We start from the raw sequence: 20,614 nt of genomic DNA on the forward strand, positions 1-20,614 counted from the left end.
GGATGGTGTGGAGGGAGATTATGCAGTCTGTCAATCAACACTCTCTCTGTTGTTCTCTCTCTCCCTCCATTCCCCTCTCCATCCCTCTCTCTCTCCCTCTCCCACCACTTCTCACTCCCTCTTATATCCCCGCTCTCCTTCCCCAAATCCCTTCCCTACCCTACACTTTCTCTCACTCTCACCCGAAGGTGGGAACACCCACTCTCCCCAGTCTCTGTCTCACTGCACACGGGTGATCACCGGGTGAATTTCACAATGAAACCACTCTCATCTTCAAACTTATGTTTACATAATTTTTCAGCCCATATCCCCCCGTCATCAGGATCCATCAGTCCCGAACCTGAGGGGATTGTTGTCACCGGTAAGTACAGAGTCTCACTCTCTGTCTGACCCCGGGAGTGTGTGATGGGACGGTGTGGAGGGAGATTCACTCTGTGTCTGACCCCAGGAGTGTGTGATGGGACGGTGTGGAGGGAGATTCACTCTGTGTCTGACCCCGGGAGTGTGTGATGGGACGGTGTGGAGGGAGCTTCACTCTGTGTCTGACCCCAGGAGTGTGTGATGGGACGGTGTGGAGGGAGATTCACTATGTCTGACCCCAGGAGTGTGTGATGGGATGGTGTGCAGTGAGCTTCACTCTGTGAATGACCCAGGGAGTGTGTGATGGGACGATGTGGAGGGGGTTTCACTCTCTGTCTGACCCCGGGAGTGTGTGACGGGACAGTGTGGAGAGAGATTCACTCTGTGTCTGACCCCGGGAGTGTGTGATGGGATGGTGTGGAGGGAGATTCACTCTGTGTCTGACCCCAGGAGTGTGTGATGGGACGGTGTGGAGGGAGATTCACTATGTCTGACCCCGGGAGTGTGTGACGGGACAGTGTGGAGAGAGATTCACTCTGTGTCTGACCCCGGGAGTGTGTGATGGGATGGTGTGGAGGGAGATTCACTCTGTGTCTGACCCCAGGAGTGTGTGATGGGACGGTGTGGAGGGAGATTCACTATGTCTGACCCCGGGAGTGTGTGATGGGATGGTGTGCAGTGAGCTTCACTCTGTGAATGACCCAGGGAGTGTGTGATGGGACGATGTGGAGGGAGTTTCACTCTCTGTCTGACCCCGGGAGTGTGTGACGGGACGGTGTGGAGGGAGATTCACTCTGTGTCTGACCCCGGGAGTGTGTGATGGGATGGTGTGGAGGGTGATTCACTCTGTGTCTGACCCCTTTTTTTTATTATTACAAAATCCTTTATTACAAATTTCGGTGCTATACAATATATACAAAACAGTGGCAAACACAATTACTGCACTACAATTAGACAATAGACATTACACCAGAATGTTCCCATCCCTATCCACGATGGCATTATTACCCCGCGGAGCCCAACTGTCTCGAAACTCCTCCAAGGCCGCTGTGGACTGCGTGTGTTCTTTTTCAATAGTTACCCGGGCACGAACATGCCCCCTAAACATCGCCAGGCAGTCTGCCCGGGGAGATCCTCCCGCCACCCGTTTCCAAGACCCACGGATGGCGGATTTCGCCAGCCCCAGGAGCAAGTTGACTAGGACATCCTCATCCCTCCATGCCCCCTTCCTTACTGGATGACCATATATAAACAGGGTGGGACTAAAATGCAGCCAGAAGGCGAGAAGCAGCCCACGCAAATACGCAAAAAGAGGCTGCAGCCTCACACACTCCATGTACATGTGGTACATGGTTTCCTCCAGCCCGCAGAAGTGGCATGCAGGTGGGAGATCCGTGTACAAACTGAAAAACTTATTGCAGGGCACCGCTCTATGCAGTACCCTCCAGCCGAGATCCCCCAGGTGCATGGGAAGAACCCCGGCATAAAGGGACTTCCAGTGGGGACCCTCCTCAACTCCAGGTGGAAGGACCAACCGCCATGGCGTGTCGGGACGGTGGACAAGGGCAAGGAAGTGGAGGATGTGGAGTAGCAGCCCATACAGATACCTCCTACTTGCATCCCTGAAAGGGACTGTGGGTATCGATGAGAGACGGCTCAAGTTGTGTGGACACGGCTCCCGGAGAAGATTGCGGGGTCTGGGCCCGACCAGCAGCTCGGTCAACAGCCACTGAGGAGGGGATTCCCGGCCTGAGGAGACCATGTTCCAGACTCTCAGTAGGTCCTGATAGAAGCCGGGCAGACTCCACAAAGCCGTACGGCTGACGCCCGCCGGTGGTAGCCGCGTGTCTTCGTGAAGACAGCAGCCCCTCCGGAGGAAGAAAGTCGCCAACACGTGCCACCTGGGAGGGTGCTCGGCGTACAGGAATCTCTGCAGAGTCCTGAGGCGGAGAGCCGCCAGTCGCATTCGGACGCACACCAACGACTGTCCGCCCTCTCCCACTGGGAGACTCAAGACCACTGCAGAGACCCAGTGTTTCCTGTTACCCCAGAAGTGCACTAACTTCCTCTGCAGTCTTGCAACAAACGGGGCAGTGACCATCCGATACCACAACATGGAGGCCACCAGCTGGTTTATGACCACCACCCTGCCTCGATTGGAAAGCACCCTGAGAAGGCCTGACCAGCGCCCCAGCCGGGCCATGACTTTCATTTCTAGGTCCTGCCAGTTCGCCAGCCAGGTCTCCCCAGAAGGACTCAGGTAGACTCCCAGATAGAGGAAACGTCTAGTGCTCCACTCAAAAGCTCTCATCTCCTCCGGCAGGGAGTTCACCTGCCACTGACCCACTAAGAGTCCGGAACATTTCATCCAGTTGATCGTAGCGGAGGATGCCGCCGAGAAAACTTCTTGGCACTCGCGCATCCTCCGCAGGTCATTGGGATCTGTCATCATGAGGAGTACATCATCGGCGTAGGCCGAAAGGACGACCTCCATGTCCGGTTCACGCAGAACCAGACCTGTCAGCCTTCACCGTAGGAGGCTCAGGAATGGCTCGACACAGATCGCGTACAATTGACCGGACATGGGGCATCCCTGACGTACTCCTCTCCTGAAGGGAATGGGCGCTGCCAGTGATCCATTGACCTTAACAAGGCACTCTGCGGCAGAGTAGAGGAGCCGAACTCGGGCCACAAAGTGTGGTCCGAGCCCAAAAGCCTGCAGAGTGCCCACCAGGAAACTGTGGTCTACCCGGTCAAATGCCTTCTCCTGGTCAAGAGAAAGGAACGCTGCCGGGGACCCATTCTCCTGGTGCAAGTGGATAAGGTCCTGTACTAGGTGTACATTGTCCTGGATGGAGCGGCCCGGGACTGTGTAAGATTGGTCAGGATGAATCACCTGTCTCAGTACTGAACCAAGACGGTTGGCCATTGCCCGGGCGAAGATCTTGTAGTCCGCGCACAAGAGGGAGACCGGGCGCCAGTTCTTTAGCAGGCGAAGGTCTCCCTTCTTGGGCAGCAGGACCACGACAGCTCTCCGCCATGAGAGGGGCAATTCCCCAGTGGCTAGGCTCTCCCCTAGAACAAGGCTGTAATCGACCCCCAGGACATCCCAAAAAGCCTGCTAGAACTCCACATTCAGACCATCTAAGCCAAGGGTCTTACCCCTCCGGAGTTGCCGAAGGGCAGCAGACAGCTCCTCCCCAGTCAGGGAGGCGTCCAGACGCATTGCGTCCTCTGGGCTGACCTTTGGCAAATCTCCCCAGACCTCACTGCACGCCCCCGCATTTGACGGATCCGGTGAGAATAAGGACCGATAGAAAGTGCGGACTTCTTTGATAATTTCGTCAGGATCCGTGATGGAGGAGCCATCAGCAGCCAGTAGCTCCACCAGCTGCTTTTGAACTCCCTGCCACTTCTCCAACGAGTAGAAGAAGGGTGAGCCGCGGTCCAAATCTTGCAGCATTTGGATCCGCGACCTCACATGCGGGACTGCTGAAGCTGCAGATTCCTGAGTGTGTCCTTCTTCTCCTGGTATTCCTGCCGTAGCTGTTGGGCTCCAGTGGTCGGACCAAGACGGGACTGTAGGTCAAGCAACGCTCTCTTGAGCCGCTCAATCTCAGAGCCCCGCCTCTGTCAACCCCTAGTGTACTCCCGACATAAAAACCGGACGTGGGCCTTGCCCACATCCTACCACAGCCGCAGGGAGCTAAACTCTCTCCGCCTATCTCTCCAGGTGGCCCAGAACGCTCGGAATGAATCCCGGAATCGGCTGTCCTCCAGCAGACGGTTGTTAAAGTGCCAATACCCAGACCCCACCCAAGGGCGCAGAGGAGTAAATTCCATCCACACAAGGTGATGATCCGAGCACGACACCGGCCGCATGGAGGACGCCGACACGCGGGAGACATAAGCCCGAGAGATATACAGGCGGTCTATCCGGGAACCCCCCTCTCTAGATCTTCTGGAGAAGGCGCTAGAGTCGGGGTGAAGATTCCGCCAGCTGTCCACCAAGTCAAAGGAGCCGACTATCTCCTTTAACTTTTTCGCCGATGCTGGGTCGCGTTGGAGGCCCGAGTGGTCCTCCACCTCGAGGGTACAGTTGAAGTCTCCCCCGAGGATGATGCAGTTCCCTGGGTCGATGGAACTCAGCAAGGTGGACAGCTGACAGAATAGGCGCGTCTGCATCACCCCGCGCCTCGGAGCGTACACGTTGATAAAATGCAGCGGTACTCCATCCAGGCGCACAGCCAGGTGGAGCAGATGGCCGGGCACAACATCTTGGACCTATGATTTCTGGCCGGAAGGTTGGGGCCAACAGGATCGCCACCCCACTAGAGTTGGAGCTAAGGTGACTCATGTAGACCCCGCCCTGCCACTCCAGGAGCCAAGCGGACTCGTCCCCCGGGGTGGTATGGGTTTCCTGCAGGAAACTCACCGCGTATCTCCCGTCCCTGAGGACTGAGAGATTGTCATACCTGCGGAGAGAGCCCCTGCTACCGTTCACATTGAGACTAGCTATGGTAAGCTTCATGTCGGGAGCACACTAGGCCTCAGCACCAGTACCCTTCCCACTGAGAGCGATGGCGCCCTCAGCCGCACTATCCCGAAGAAAACCAAGAATATCCTTCGCTTTCCGGGCCCGACTGCTACCATCGCTACCCTGTGACCCACCATCTCCCGAAGGAGCGAGGCTGCTTTTCATCCTGATGTCCCGCACCAGGTCATCCAGGAAGGATTTCAGCTGCCGCCTGTCATTCCCTGACACAGCATTCCTCTTCCCCTTCCCCTTCCGTCTGAGGATGACCCTCAGGGACTTCACCAGCCTCGGCATGCTAGGCCAGCGAAGCGAGGCTAGTTTAGGCCGATGCTTTGCACCAACGGAGGAGTGAATAAACTCTCTGATCTCCTCCACAGGTATCAATGGGGATTTCTCTGGAGGGGTGAGGATGTCCATTGTCTCGCTGTCAAATGAATCCCGCTCACTGCAGACAGATCCCCCACCGTCCTCCTCAGGTGGTGTATAAGGTGGCTGCCCCTGTAACCTACACTACACAGCGGGTACCTCCCCTATACCTTCCTGCTCCACCGTCGCAGCAGTCTTACCCACAGTTGCGACGATGGAGGGAAAATCCCACGGGACTCCCTGCAGGCCATGAGTAGATGGGGTCGGCATGCAGGTTACATCACCCCCCCCCCCTCAGGAGACAGGCATGAAGGGGACCCCAGCAGCTCTGGCCCAATGGATTCACTGGCAGCCGGATGCTGACTGTGAGAGAGCCTGGTCTCCTCTCCACCTGTACTACTTAATACATTTGCCTCCAGGAAGGCGCTGACTGCTAAGTCCTGGGTGGAGGGCTCCAGGTCTGTTTTAGGTGTGCAAACAGGCCCAGCACTAGCTTCATGCACAACCACACCACCCACCCCAGGACTGGTGTCTACATCTGGGGATTCAGGGTTAGACACAACTCCCACCCGGATCCCCACCCCTTTCTGGGATTCCCCCTCATCTGCATCCTCTGCCCTCTTGGGGGAACAATCCCATCTCCTCTTCAAGCCGGAGGAGCATACAGGTGCGGAATTCACCGATGGAGCGTTACTCTCCGCTTCCATCACCCCGTCCGACCGTGCGCTTCCCCGAGCCTCCCGCTCCACTTCAGGGCAAATGGGCGTGAGCTCTGCGGTCTCGGGGGCCGACTTCTTCACGTGTTTCGACTTCTTCCTCGCTTTCTTGCCCCGCCCGGACTCCACCCCGTCCCTCGCCTGAACCTCCCCACACGTAGCCCCAGGATCACCCGCCTGAACCACAAGGGTAGGAGCAGACGTAGGAATAGGGGCAGGGTTAGAGACAGGGTCAGGGGCAGGAGCAGGGGTCGGCACAGATGTAGGTGCAGGGATGGGATCAGGGGCAGAGGTAGCTGGAGCACAAGTTCCTGAAGTGGACTCCCTGGGTTTTCGGGTGCTAGGACAGTCCCTCTCCCCGCACGCATGGCACCGTGGGCGCTCAGAGCTCCAATACACCTGATAATCTACCCCCTCGTGCCGGACAGTAAACCGGCCCTCAACTTCATCCTCCTTTTCCAGTTTCATGAATACCTGTCGCCGGAAAGAGATTACGGTCCGAAGGGTGCGCCTCCTGAATTTGTGCCTGATGGCAGTTATTTCTGACCGTACTTGCCCCAAGCGGGCCAATGCGGGAAGCAGGTCCTCGTTGGGGATGAAAGGCTTTACGTGACCGAGGACGATGCGTTGTGTGGGAGCTGTCACTAGCTCCATCTGTAAAAAGATGTTCTCCACCGTGTTCCCTCTACTGAGGGCCCGATGCACCAACTCATCATTCCTCAGGTAAAACACTGCTTTCCCGAACTCTTTCTCAGCGGCTAAAACACCATCTCTCCCCAACAAGTCCTCCATAGCCTCCGCGCACTTTTCCAGCATAGTTCCAGTTCGCAAAATACATTGCACCCCGCGTTCAACTTTCACCGTCCGAAACAGGGTGTTGTCCGAGGCCGGAGAGGCAGCCGCCGTTGCATAACTCCCCGCAGGCCTGCGACTCCCTGCAGACTGGTCCGGCATGTTACTTGTGTGTCCGAACCGAGAATGATACGGTGGTGCTGGTTATAAAGTCTCGGAGTGAGTTGAGTAACTGGCGGGAAAAGTTTGTACTCGACAGTACCTTGCTGGCCCAATGCCAGAGATTCCAACGCCAGGAAAGGCTCCGTGAGTCCTGTAGAAACTTCCAGGCCGTGAGAGGTCGAGACGTCTCAAACGACGGTTCGGCTCCAACACCGAACGAGAATCCCGACGATAGAGATGGAAGGAGGTTGCCCCGATGTCAGTGGGGACAAACAACGGCGTTTGCCTCCGGTTTTTGGAGCGAACCTGCTTCCCGGCGAGTTGCCCCCGGCCACAGCAGGGAGCTACGCAGTTCGAAGCCGTCAACGAACCCCATCCAAACTGGCAGAAAAACTCCAAACGAAGCTTCCACTCTAAACCAGCCGCTCACTTAGATGTTCAAGGGACATTGCAAACCAATTTCCAAGTAATTCAAGACCTTCATAAAGTAGTTTTTCCCCGATTTCTCCCAGCGCAATCAGAACAGCTCCACTCTGTGTCTGACCCCGGGAGTGCGTGATGGGACGGTGTGGAGGGAGCTTCACTCTGTGAATGACCCAGGGAGTGTGTGATGGGACGATGTGGAGGGAGCTTCACTCTCTGTCTGACCCCAGGAGTGTGTGACGGGACGGTGTGGAGGGAGTTTCACTCTGTGTCTGACCTCGGGAGTGTGTGATGGGACGGTGTGGAGGGAGCTTCACTCTGTGTCTGACCCAGGGAGTGTGTGATGGGACAGTGTGGAGGGAGCTTCACTCTGTGAATGACCCAGGGAGTGTGTGATGGGACGATGTGGAGGGGGTTTCACTCTCTGTCTGACCCCGGGAGTGTGTGACGGGACGGTGTGGAGGGAGCTTCACTCTGTGTCTGACCCCGGGTGTGTGTGATGGGATGGTGTGGAGGGAGTTTCATTCTGTGTCTGACCCCGGGAGAGTGTGATGGACGGTGTGGAGTGAGATTCACTCTCTGTCTGACCCCGGGAGTGTGTGATGGGATGGTGTGGAGGGAGATTCACTCTGTGTCTGACCCCGGGAGTGTGTGATGGGATGGTGTGGAGGGAGTTTCATTCTGTGTCTGACCCCGGGAGTGTGTGATGGGACGGTGTGGAGGGAGATTCACTCTGTGTCTGACCCTGGGAGTGTGTGATGGGATGGTGTGGAGGGAGATTCACTCTGTGTCTGACCCCGGGAGTGTGTGATGGGATGGTGTGGAGGGAGTTTCATTCTGTGTCTGACCCCGGGAGTGTGTGATGGACGGTGTGGAGGGAGATTATGCAGTCTGTCAATCAACACTCTCTCTGTTGTTCTCTCTCTCCCTCCATTCCCTTCTCCATCCCCTTCTCCATCCCTCTCCCACCACCCTCGCCCACCACCTCTCACTCCCTCTCATATCCCCGCTCTCCTTCCCCAAATCCCTTCACTACCCTACACTTTCTCTCACTCTCACCCGAAGGTGGGAGCACCCACTCTCCCCAGTCTCTGTCTCACTGCACACGGGTGATCACCGGGTGAATTTCACAATGAAACCACTCTCATTTTCAAACTTATGTTTACATAATTTTTCAGCCCATATCCCCCCGTCATCAGGATCCATCAGTCCCGAACCTGAGGGGATTGTGGTCACCGGTAAGTACAGAGTCTCACTCTCTGTCTGACCCCGGGAGTGTGTGATGGGACGGTGTGGAGGGAGATTCACTCTGTGTCTGACCCCGGGAGTGTGTGATGGGACGGTGTGGAGGGAGATTCACTCTGTGTCTGACCCCAGGAGTGTGTGATGGGACGGTGTGGAGGGAGCTTCACTCTGTGTCTGACCCCGGGAGTGTGTGATGGGACGGTGTGGAGGGAGCTTCATTCTGTGTCTGACCCCAGGCGTTTGTGATAGGACAGTGTGGAGGGGGTGTCACTCTGTGTCTGACCCCGGGAGTGTGTGACGGGACGGTGTGCAGGGAGCTTCATTCTGTGAATGACCCCGGGAGTGTGTGATGGGACAGTGTGGAGGGAGCTTCACTCTGTGTCTGACACCGGTAGGGTGTGATGGGACGGTGTGGAGGGAGCTTCACTCTGTGTCTGACACCGGGAGTGTGTGATGGGACGGTGTGGAGGGAGATTCACTCTGTGTCTGACCCCGGGAGTGTGTGATGGGACGGTGTGGAGGGAGATTCACTCTGTGTCTGACCCCGGGAGTGTGTGATGGGACGGTGTGGAGGGAGATTCACTCTGTGTCTGACCCCGGGAGTGTGTGATGGGACGGTGTGGAGGGAGCTTCACTCTGTGTCTGACACCGGGAGGGTGTGATGGGACGGTGTGGAGGGAGCTTCACTCTGTGTCTGACACCGGGAGGGTGTGATGGGACGGTGTGGAGGGAGCCCCTTCCACCTCCTCCACCCCTGTCCCCATCACACTCTCCCCATACCCCTCCAACATTGACCTCCCCTTCCCTCCTCTCGTCCCCCTCCTCCCTCCCTGTCCCACTCTCCCGTCTCCCCATTCCCCTCTCCTCCTCCATCTGCCTCTCCCTCCCCTGCCTCCCCTTTCTCTTCCCAACCCCCTCAGTACCAAGCACTTTCTCTCACACTCACCTGAAGGTGGGACCCCCACCCCCCCCATCTCCCCAGTCTCTGTCCCACTACACACGAGTGATCACCGGGTGAATTTCACAATGAAACCACTCTCATTTTCAAATTTTCTGCTCCTGACGAAGGGTCTCGGCCCGAAACGTCGACAGTGCTTCTCCCTGTAGATGTTGCCTCGCCTGCTGTGTTCTACCAGCATTTTGTGTGTTGCTCATTTTCAAACTTATGTTTCCATCATTTTTCAGCCCATATCCCCCCGTCCTCAATATCAAGGTCCATCAGTCCCAAACCAGTGTGCATTGTTCTCACCGGTAAGTACAGAGTCTCACTCTCTGTCTGAGGAGATGGTTACTGGGTATCACAGTAAGTAGTGATGTGGTGTCTTGGTTCAAACCCAATTTCCGATGCTGTGTGTGGAATTTCTCTGCTCCGCTTTCCTCCTTCAGCCCAGCAACGGGCAGGGTGGAATCTGGGTGGGCTTTTGCTCGGGTGTGCTGGTGTACTAAGGCAGCCTGAATGCCTCTTCACCCATCTCTGCCTCCTCTCTCTACCATTTCAATATTCCTACCCTCTCCCCTTCCTCTCCCTCAAATCCTCTCATCTGGCCCCTCACTTCCCCAGTCTCTCCCCATCTCTCCCCTCTCTCACTTCCCTCTCCCTCCACTTCTCTCTCCCTCCCCGTAACTCTCTTCTCTACCCTCTTCCTGCCCCTCCCTGTCCCTCCTCTAACTATCCACCCATCATTCTCTGTGTATAAAACCTATCTCTGATATCCCCCCATATTTCTTCCAATCACCTTAAAATTATGCCCCTTCATATTAGCCATTTCCGCTCTGGGAAAAGTCTCTGGCTGTCCACTCTGTCTCTGCCTCTTATCATCTTGTGCATGTCTGTCAAGCCACCTCTCCTCCTCCTTCACCCCAGACAGAAAAACCCAGCTCACTCAAATTTTCCTCATTAGACATGCTCTCTAATCTGGACAGTATCCTTGTAAATCTCCTCTGCATTCTCTCTAAATCTCCCACATCCTCCCTGTAAGGCAGTGACCAGAACTAAGCACAATACTCCAAGTGTTTTCCAGCCAGAGTTTTGTCGAGCTGCAACATCATCTCCTGGCTCTTGAACTCAGCCCCTGACTGATGAAGGCCAACACACCAAATGCTTTTTTACCGCCCCATCATCTTCCACTGCAATTTTCAGGGTTCTACACATGAGGACCCCAAGATCCTTCACACTGCCATGTATTCTGCCTTCAGGTTTGACCTTCCAAAGTGAATCACTTCAGGTTGAACTCTATCAGCCGCTCCTCAGCCCAGCTCTGCATCCTGTCAATGTCCCATTGTAGTCCACAACAACCTTCTACACTATCCACAGCTCCACCAACCTTCATGTCATCTGCAAACTTACAACCCACCCTTCCATTTCCTCAACCAGTCATTCATCAAATAATCACAAAGAGTAGGGGTCCCAGAACAGATCCCTATGGAACATCACTGGTCACCGATCTCCACGCAGAGTAAGCTCCATCTACAGTGACCTTCTGCCTACAATGGACAAAGCCATTCTGAATCCACCCAGACAGAAATCCTTGGATCTCAATGAGCCCACCATGAGGAACCTTACCAAATGTCTTACTAAAATCCATACACACCACATCCGCTGCACGACCTTCATCAAAGTCCACCATCACATCCTCATACTCATACACATCACATACTCAAGGAATTTACTCATACTCATTAGGCACAACCTGCCCTTCACAATGCCATGTTGACTATCCCTAATCAGCCATTTTCTCCAAGTGCTTGTAAGTCCTGTGTCTAAGAATCTTCTCCAATAGTTTGCCCACCACTGAAGTGAGTAACTGCAAGAAGGCTTGGAGAGTCCAGGCAATGTGTCCACACACACTGTGGTCCTCACTGTAAAGGACAGCACCTCACCCTCTAACTGGGTGAGGAACTGCACTCCTGCATCAACAACAGTAATGCCTCTGTCCCTCCCAATCATACTCCTGACAGATCCCTTACTCCACTCCCTCTATCTGGAGTATTGAAAGTGTAGGAGTTTTAGAGATAGGAGCAGTATGAAGGAGGTGTTAGAACAGAAGGACTGGGAATGTAGGTGTTACAGAGGGCGGGGTGAGGGAGGAGTTTGAACAGGAGGACGGGGAATGTAGGTGTTACAGAGGGCAGGGTGAGGGAGGGGTTTGAACAGGAGAACGGGGAGTGTAGGGGTTACAGAGATGGGGGTGAGGGAGGAGTTTGAACAGGAGAACGGGGAGTGTAGGGGTTACAGAGATGGGGTGAGGGAGGAGTTTGAACTGGAGAACGGGGAGTGTAGGGGTTACAGAGATGGGGGTGAGGGAGGAGTTTGAACAGGAGAACGGGGAGTGTAGGGGTTACAGAGATGGGGGTGAGGGAGGAGTTTGAACAGGAGAACGGGGAGTGTAGGGGTTACAGAGATGGGGTGAGGGAGGAGTTTGAACTGGAGAACGGGGAGTGTAGGGGTTACAGAGATGGGGGTGAGGGAGGAGTTTGAACAGGAGAACGGGGAGTGTAGGGGTTACAGAGATGGGGGTGAGGGAGGAGTTTGAACAGGAGGACAGGGAGTGTAGGGGTGACAGAGAGGGAGGGGGTGAGGGAGTGGTTTGAACAGGAGGAAGGGGAGTGTAGGGGTTACAGAGATAGGGAGGGGGTGAGGGAGGGGTTTGAACAGGGGATGAGGAGTGTAGCAGTTACAGAATAAGGAGGGGGTGAGGGAGGGGTTTGAACAGGAGGAGGGAGAGAGTAGGGGTTACAGAGATAGGGAGGGGGTGAGGGAGGGGTTTGAACAGGAGGAGGGAGAGAGTAGCTGCAAGGATGAGGGGGGGTGAAGTAACTCTTCTGTCTTTCTCTTGCAGAAGGTGAAGTTAACCCCTTCCGCACCAAAGCCTTTCAGTCCAACGAATTCCAAGGTCTCCATGAATCTCGGGAACAGATTTGGACCCTCGGATTTCAACTTCCTCATGGTCCTGGGCAGGGGAAGCTTCGGAAAGGTGGGACCGTGATGGGAGGGCCATTGTAGGGTTTTTGTGCAGGGGGGGGGGGGTGCTGTGAGGGATGTCTGTGCATTGCAAGGGGGAAATGAGTGAGCCGTGGGAAGGGTGGTGAGAACGAAAGGTCGTGGTGGGGTATGGTCAAATGTTGGACATTGTGGAAACAGGGGCGAAATGCTAGGCAGAAGTGGAGAGGGAAGATAGGGAAATTGGAGGGAGGGGAAGGGAGAGGTAAGGAGGGACAGAATGGTAAGAGGAGGAGAGGGAGAATGATATGTGTGAAATCATAGAGGGCGGGGTTAGTAAGTTTGCAGACGACACGAGGATCAGTGGAGATGTGGATGGGTGGTGTAGAAGATTGCCCAAGGACACAGCAGGATAGAGATCGGTTACAGATCTGTGTGGAGAAATGGCATGTGGAGTTTCAACTGGGCAAGTGTGAGGTGCTGCACTTTGGGAGGTAAAGTATAAATGGGCAGGACACAGTTCATGACAGGATCTTTAACAGTGTTGATCTACAGAGGATCTCAGGGTCCAAGTCCACAGCCCTGTGGAAGTGGCTGCATAAATAGGCAGGGCAGTAATGAACTTGAAGTATTGTGTGTTCTTCTGGTCACTCCATTACAGGAAAGTTGTGAGGGCTTTAGAGAGGGGGCATAAGAGATATTGCATGGATGAGAGGGCATGAATACAAGAGATGGTAAACGTAACTTTAAATTTGAAACACAAGAGATTCTTCAGATACTGGAAGTCCAGAACAACAGACACAAAATGCTGCAGGAACTCAGCATATATGGAAATGAATAAATAGTTTGATATTTGAATACTTTTAGTCTAAAATCGACTATATATTCCCCTTCTCCACCGTCACCTGGTGCTGAGTTCCTCCGGTGTGAGTCAGGGCTGACTGGCGGTTTGGTGTCCTGGGTGAGGTGGGGTTCTTGCCTTTGCCCTGCACCCAGCTGTGTCTCCTCCTCCCTCACAAGGTGCTGCTGGCTGAGCTGAAGGGCTCTGACAGGCTGTTCGCAGTGAAGACGCTGAAGAAAGACGTGATCATGCAAGACGATGATGTGGAGTGCACGATGGTGGAGAGAAGGGTGTTGTCCATGGCTGACCCTCCTCACTTCCTCACCCAGCTCTACTGCTGCTTCCAGACTGTGGTGAGGGGGCGGACCGAGAGACGGAGTGTGGGGTGGGAGGGGACGAGCGGTGAAGTGCACGAAGCCGTCGTGCTGTCCGCAGACGTGAGTCAGACGGCGGATGGAAAAGAAGCAGTCGGGAGAGCAGGGGGGAGGGGGGAGGGGTTGGGATGGAGGGAAGCTGGGAGTGTGGCGTAAGGTCTACCCTCGTGAGGCAGAGGGACTATTGGTATTTCTCACACCATTGCTCAGCCCAGCTCTGCACAATACCTACCCCCCTCTGTCACATACCCTGTGACCAGGTTAAAGAACCAGCAGAAATGGAAAACACTCTGGAGTCTGGTATTACTATAAACTAACAGTGTTTATTAGTAGCTAAGCAATACCGTACTATAAATGAAAATATATTGAACAGGTTAGCAATGAGATACACACACACACACACACACACACACACACACACACACACATATATATATATATATGTGTGTGTGTGTGTGTGTGGAAATAGGAACAAAACTAGGCTCTTTCAAACCTAGGGGTAAATGGGTACGTCTGACGATGTGATGAAGAGAGTTCAGTTCAGTTCATGGTATTTAGTTGAGTAATGGGGAGAGAGAGAGGTGAGAGGTGGTACCGTTCATTTTACCATTGTCATCCGAAGTTCTGATGTGGTCACCGACTATGACCGTGATACGAACAACCGTTCTTCAGTGGTGTAATTATCACCCAGGCAAGGATGGACACACAATTAATTCCCCACAGGTCACACCTTTTCCACTGTGAGCCACTGATCGATTTCCCCGAATCCATCCTCCAAAAGCCCCACCTTCCTGTGGGTGCAAAAAAGCTCATTCAGTGTCCGAACTGTGTGTCTCATGGTGTGTCTCGGTGTGTCTCTGTGTAAAGGCAGACCTGGCTTAAATCTCTCCAAGTTGGAAACAGGCTGTCCATCAACCTGCTCCGTCCTGCTCTCTCTGCAGGAGCATTAACAGGCAGGCAAGTAACTTCGGGGAAAAGGTAAACAAGCTGGCAGAGAAATCATAACATCAATCTTCCGAGCAGTTTCAGTCTCTCTCTCTCTCTCATTGCGCTGGACGCCTCCCTCTCTCTGTCATCTCCTATTCACCTGGTACCCCCTTGCGCTCCTCAGGACCGGCTATTCTTCGTGATGGAGTACGTGAACGGTGGGGACCTGATGTATCACATCCAGACTGTTGGTCGCTTCAAGGAACCACACGCCGTGTGAGTAACCACTCGACGAACACATATCCAAATCCCACCTCTCTCATTCCCAAGCACACTCCCTCCAAGCCCACTTCTCTCAATCCTTAACAGATCACTCAATCCCAAACACACTCCATGCGATACCACAACTCTCATTCCCAAACACACTCCCTCCGTTATCACCACCCTCATTCCCACACAACCAAATCCCCCCACTCCTTCCTTCCCTAACACACTCTCTCCGATACCACCACCCTCATTCCCTAACACACTCCCTCAGATAACACCACTCTCATTCCCTCTGTCACTGCCTCTTCACTCTCTCAAAACCAACATTCATTCCTCAATTCCTCCATCTGGAACTCTCTCCCTCCATCCACAACTCAATCCCTCCATCCATCACACTCTCCTTCCATACATCACACACCATTCCATCCATCACTCTACTTCCATCCATCACACACTCATTCCATCCATCAGACACTCATTCCATCCATCACTCTCTCATTCCATCCATCACTCTCTCATTCCATCCATCACTCTCTCATTCCATCCATCACACACTCATTCCATCCATCACACACTGCTTCCATCCATCACTCTCTTCTTCCAACCATCACTCTTCCCTTCCATCCACACTTTCATTCCATCCATCACTCTCCTTCCATCCATCACTCTGTCCTTCCATCAATCACTCTTCCCTTCCATCCACACTTTCATTCCATCCATCACTCTCCTTCCATCCATCACTCTCCTTCCATCCATCACTATCTCCTTCCATCCATCACTCTCTCCTTCCATCCTTCACTCTCTCATTCCATTTATCACACACTCATTCCATCCATCACTCTGTCCTTCCATCCATCACCTTCTCCTTCAGTCCATCATACACTCATTCCATCCATCACTCTCCTTCCATCCATCACACACTCATTCCATCCATCACACACTGCTTCCATCCATCACTCTCTTCTTCCAACCATCACTCTCTCCTTCTATCAATCACTCTTCCCTTCCATCCACACTTTCATTCCATCCATCACTCTCCTTCCATCCATCACTCCCTCCTTCCATCCATCACTCTCTCCTTCCATCCATCACTCTCTCCTTCCATCCTTCACTCTCTCATTCCATTTATCACACACTCATTCCATCCATCACTCTGTCCTTCCATCCATCACCTTCTCCTTGTCCATCATACACTCATTCCATCCATCACACTCTTCTTCCAACCATCTCTCTCTCCTTCCATCTATCACTCTCTCCGTCTGTCCATCACACACTCATTCCATCTATCACTCTCTCCTTCCATCCATCACACACTCATTCCATCCATCACTCTCTCCTTCCGTCTATCACACCCTCATTCCGTCCATCACTCTCTCATTCCATCCATCACTCTCTCATTCCATCCATCACTCTCTCATTCCATGCATCACACATAGCTTCCATCCATCACTCTCTCCAATCCATCACACACTCCATCCATCTATCACTCTCCTTCCCTCCATCACACACTCATTCCATCCATCACACACTCATTCCATCCATCACTCTCTCCTTCCGTCTATCACACCCTCATTCCATCCATCACTCTCTCATTCCATCCATCTCTCTCTCATTCCATCCATCACACACTCCTTGCATCCATCACTCTCCTTCTGTCCATCACACATTCATTCTGTCCATCACACACTCATTCCACCCATCTCTCTCCCCTTCCATTTATCACTCTGTCCTTCCATCTATCACTCTGTCCTTCCGTACATCACTCTTTCCTTCCATCTATCACTCTCCTTCCATCCATCTATTACTCTCCTGTCCATCACTGTCCTTCCATCCGTCACCCACTCCATCCATCCCTCTGTCACTCACTCACACCATCCTTCACTCACTCCAACCATCCCATCTCTCACTTTGTCCATCCATCTCTCTCTCCATCCCTCATCACTCACCTCACTCCTCTCCTTACCTGATTACATCATTGATGCCTGCACTGTCAATCTTCCTCTCCCTCCAGCACCAACCCTCTCCTGGTGCAAATGGAGATTTTATCCCTGGAGATCCCCTGGCCTGAGGTCATCATGGGTGTTGGGTGTGTTCAAATTTGGATTAATTCTAACCACCACTTCTCTTGCCCCTCCTACAATTCCCTTCATCCTCCCACCTTATTGCTCCCTTTACCCCTCCCTTTACTCATCCCTCATACATCACCACCCATCTCCTCTTCTCATCACATACCCCTCCCCTTTTACCATCCTCTCCTCCTTCTCTCTCCTTTGCCCAACTCCCCACTGCCCTTCAGTTTTTATGCAGCAGAAATAGCGATTGGTCTCTTCTACCTCCATGACCATGGCATCATCTACAGGTAAAGTATTCCAACACTATCCACAGCATGGTGGCCTGAGTTTCTATGGGGACCCCATTAGGATGGACTGTGAGAGTGAATGGGAAGGGATGAGGTCCATTGGGTGCATGGACAGTGGGAATGAATGGGAAGGGTGGGTTCCATTGGGAGTGTGGTCTGTGAGAGTAAATGGGAAGGGATGAGGTCCATTGGGAGTGTGGACTGTGAGAGTGAATGGGAAGGGTGGGTTCCATTGGGAGTGTGGACTGTGAGAGTGAATGGGAAGGGTGGGTTCCATTGGGAGTGTGGACAGTGGGAATGAATGGGAAGGGTGGGTTCCATTGGGTGCATGGACAGTGGGAATGAATGGGAAGGGTGGGTTCCATTGGGTGCATGGACAGTGGGAATGAATGGGAAGGGTGGGTTCCATTGGGAGTGTGGTCTGTGAGAGTGAATGGGAAGGGTGGGTTCCATTGGGAGTGTGGTCTGTGAGAGTGAATGGGAAGGGTGGGTTCTATTGGGAGTGTGGTCAGTGGGAATGAATGGGAAGGGTGGGTTCCATTGGGAGTGTGGACAGTGGGAATGAATGGGAAGGGTGGGTTCCATTGGGAGTGTGGACAGTGGGAATGAATGGGAAGGGTGGGTTCCATTGGGAGTGTGGACAGTGGGAATGAATGGGAAGGGTGGGTTCCATTGGGAGTGTGGACAGTGGGAATGAATGGGAAGGGTGGGTTCCATTGGGAGTGTGGACTGTGAGAGTGAATGGGAAGGGTGGGTTCCATTGGGAGTGTGGACAGTGGGAATGAATGGGAAGGGTGGGTTCCATTGGGAGTGTGGACAGTGGGAGTGAATGGAAAAGGGTGGGTTCCATTGGGAGTGTGGACAGTGGGAGTGAATGGAAAAGGTTGGGTTCCATTGGGAGTGTGGACAGTGGGAATGAATGGGAAGGGTGGGTTCCATTGGGAGTGTGGACTGTGAGAGTGAATGGGAAGGGTGGGTTCCATTGGGAGTGTGGACTGTGAGAGTGAATGGAAAAGGGTGGGGCCCATTGGGAGTGTGGACAGTGAGAGTGAATGGAAAAGGGTGGGTTCCATTGGGAGTGTGGACTGTGAGAGTGAATGGGAAGGGTGGGTTCCATTGGGAGTGTGGACAGTGAGAGTGAATGGAAAAGGGTGGGTTCCATTGGGAGTGTGGACTGTGAGAGTGAATGGAAAAGGGTGGGTTCCATTGGGAGTGTGGACAGTGGGAGTGAATGGAAAAGGGTGGGTTCCATTGGGAGTGTGGACAGTGGGAATGAATGGAAAAGGGTGGGGCCCATTGGGAGTGTGGACAGTGGGAGTGAATGGAAAAGGGTGGGGCCCATTGGGAGTGTGGACAGTGGGAATGAATGGAAAAGGGTGGGGCCCATTGGGAGTGTGGACAGTGGGAATGAATGGAAAAGGGTGGGGCCCATTGGGAGTGTGGACAGTGGGAGTGAATGGAAAAGGGTGGGGCCCATTGGGAGTGTGGACAGTGGGAGTGAATGGAAAAGGGTGGGGCCCATTGGGAGTGTGCTCAGTGGGAGTGAATGGAAAAGGGTGGGGCCCATTGGGAGTGTGCTCAGTGGGAGTGAATGGAAAAGGGTGGGTTCCATTGGGAGTGTGGACAGTGAGAGTGAATGGAAAAGGGTGGGTTCCATTGGGAGTGTGGACTGTGAGAGTGAATGGGAAGGGTGGGTTCCATTGGGAGTGTGGACAGTGAGAGTGAATGGAAAAGGGTGGGTTCCATTGGGAGTGTGGACTGTGAGAGTGAATGGAAAAGGGTGGGTTCCATTGGGAGTGTGGACAGTGGGAGTGAATGGAAAAGGGTGGGTTCCATTGGGAGTGTGGACAGTGGGAATGAATGGAAAAGGGTGGGGCCCATTGGGAGTGTGGACAGTGGGAGTGAATGGAAAAGGGTGGGGCCCATTGGGAGTGTGGACAGTGGGAATGAATGGAAAAGGGTGGGGCCCATTGGGAGTGTGGACAGTGGGAATGAATGGAAAAGGGTGGGGCCCATTGGGAGTGTGGACAGTGGGAGTGAATGGAAAAGGGTGGGGCCCATTGGGAGTGTGGACAGTGGGAGTGAATGGAAAAGGGTGGGGCCCATTGGGAGTGTGCTCAGTGGGAGTGAATGGAAAAGGGTGGGGCCCATTGGGAGTGTGGACAGTGGGAGTGAATGGAAAAGGGTGGGGCCCATTGGGAGTGTGGTCAGTGGGAGTGAATGGAAAAGGGTGGGTTCCATTGGGAGTGTGGACAGTGGGAATGAATGGAAAAGGGTGGGGCCCATTGGGAGTGTGGACAGTGAGAGTGAATGGAAAAGGGTGGGTTCCATTGGGAGTGTGGACTGTGAGAGTGAATGGGAAGGGTGGGTTCCATTGGGAGTGTGGACAGTGAGAGTGAATGGAAAAGGGTGGGTTCCATTGGGAGTGTGGACTGTGAGAGTGAATGGAAAAGGGTGGGTTCCATTGGGAGTGTGGACAGTGGGAGTGAATGGAAAAGGGTGGGTTCCATTGGGAGTGTGGACAGTGGGAATGAATGGAAAAGGGTGGGGCCCATTGGGAGTGTGGACAGTGGGAGTGAATGGAAAAGGGTGGGGCCCATTGGGAGTGTGGACAGTGGGAATGAATGGAAAAGGGTGGGGCCCATTGGGAGTGTGGACAGTGGGAGTGAATGGAAAAGGGTGGGTTCCATTGGGAGTGTGGACAGTGGGAATGAATGGAAAAGGGTGGGGCCCATTGGGAGTGTGGACAGTGGGAGTGAATGGAAAAGGGTGGGTTCCATTGGGAGTGTGGACTGTGAGAGTGAATGGGAAGGGTGGGTTCCATTGGGAGTGTGGACAGTGGGAATGAATGGAAAAGGGTGGGTTCCATTGGGAGTGTGGACAGTAGGAGTGAATGGAAAAGGGTGGGGGCCCATTGGGAGTGTAGACAGTGGGAGTGAATGGGAAGGTGTGGCATCCCATTGAGAGTGTAGATGTTGGGTATGGGTGGGGAGGGTGTAGGGTCCCATTGGGAGTGTAGATGTGGGGTGTGAATGGGCAGGTTGCGGCCTCCCATTGGGAGTGTAGGTGGTTAGAGTGAATGGGAAGGGGTGGGGTCCATTGGGAGTGTAGGTGGTTAGAGTGAATGGGAAGGGGTGGGGTCCATTGGGAGTGTGGACGGTGGGAGTGAATGGGAAGGGTGGGGTCCATTGGGAGTGTGGACAGTGGGAATGAATGGAAAAGGGTGGGGCCCATTGGGAGTGTGGACAGTGGGAGTGAATGGAAAAGGGTGGGTTCCATTGGGAGTGTGGACTGTGAGAGTGAAT

At 53.7% G+C, this 20,614-nt stretch overlaps 1 protein-coding gene across 6 annotated transcripts in view; it reads left to right on the forward strand.

Moving 5' to 3' along the window:
• LOC132385502 (protein kinase C alpha type-like) overlaps window positions 1-20,614 on the forward strand; it is a 425,476-nt gene that overhangs the window by 393,558 nt on the left and 11,304 nt on the right. For 2 of the 6 annotated variants that reach the window (XM_059957616.1, XM_059957619.1), the window contains 7 exons: window positions 302-361; window positions 8,535-8,594; window positions 9,787-9,852; window positions 12,441-12,575; window positions 13,562-13,735; window positions 14,868-14,959; window positions 17,247-17,309. In XM_059957616.1, coding sequence (XP_059813599.1) covers window positions 302-361; window positions 8,535-8,594; window positions 9,787-9,852; window positions 12,441-12,575; window positions 13,562-13,735; window positions 14,868-14,959; window positions 17,247-17,309 — 650 coding nt within the window. Of the gene's footprint in view, window positions 1-301; window positions 362-8,534; window positions 8,595-9,786; window positions 9,853-12,415; window positions 12,576-13,561; window positions 13,736-14,867; window positions 14,960-17,246; window positions 17,310-20,614 lie in introns of all 6 variants that reach the window. The other 4 variants (XM_059957618.1, XM_059957617.1, XM_059957620.1 and 1 more) reach the window with 4 other exon arrangements.

This window comes from Hypanus sabinus, assembly GCF_030144855.1.
Source record: "Hypanus sabinus isolate sHypSab1 chromosome 24 unlocalized genomic scaffold, sHypSab1.hap1 SUPER_24_unloc_3, whole genome shotgun sequence".
NCBI classification, from domain to species: Eukaryota; Metazoa; Chordata; class Chondrichthyes; order Myliobatiformes; family Dasyatidae; genus Hypanus; species Hypanus sabinus.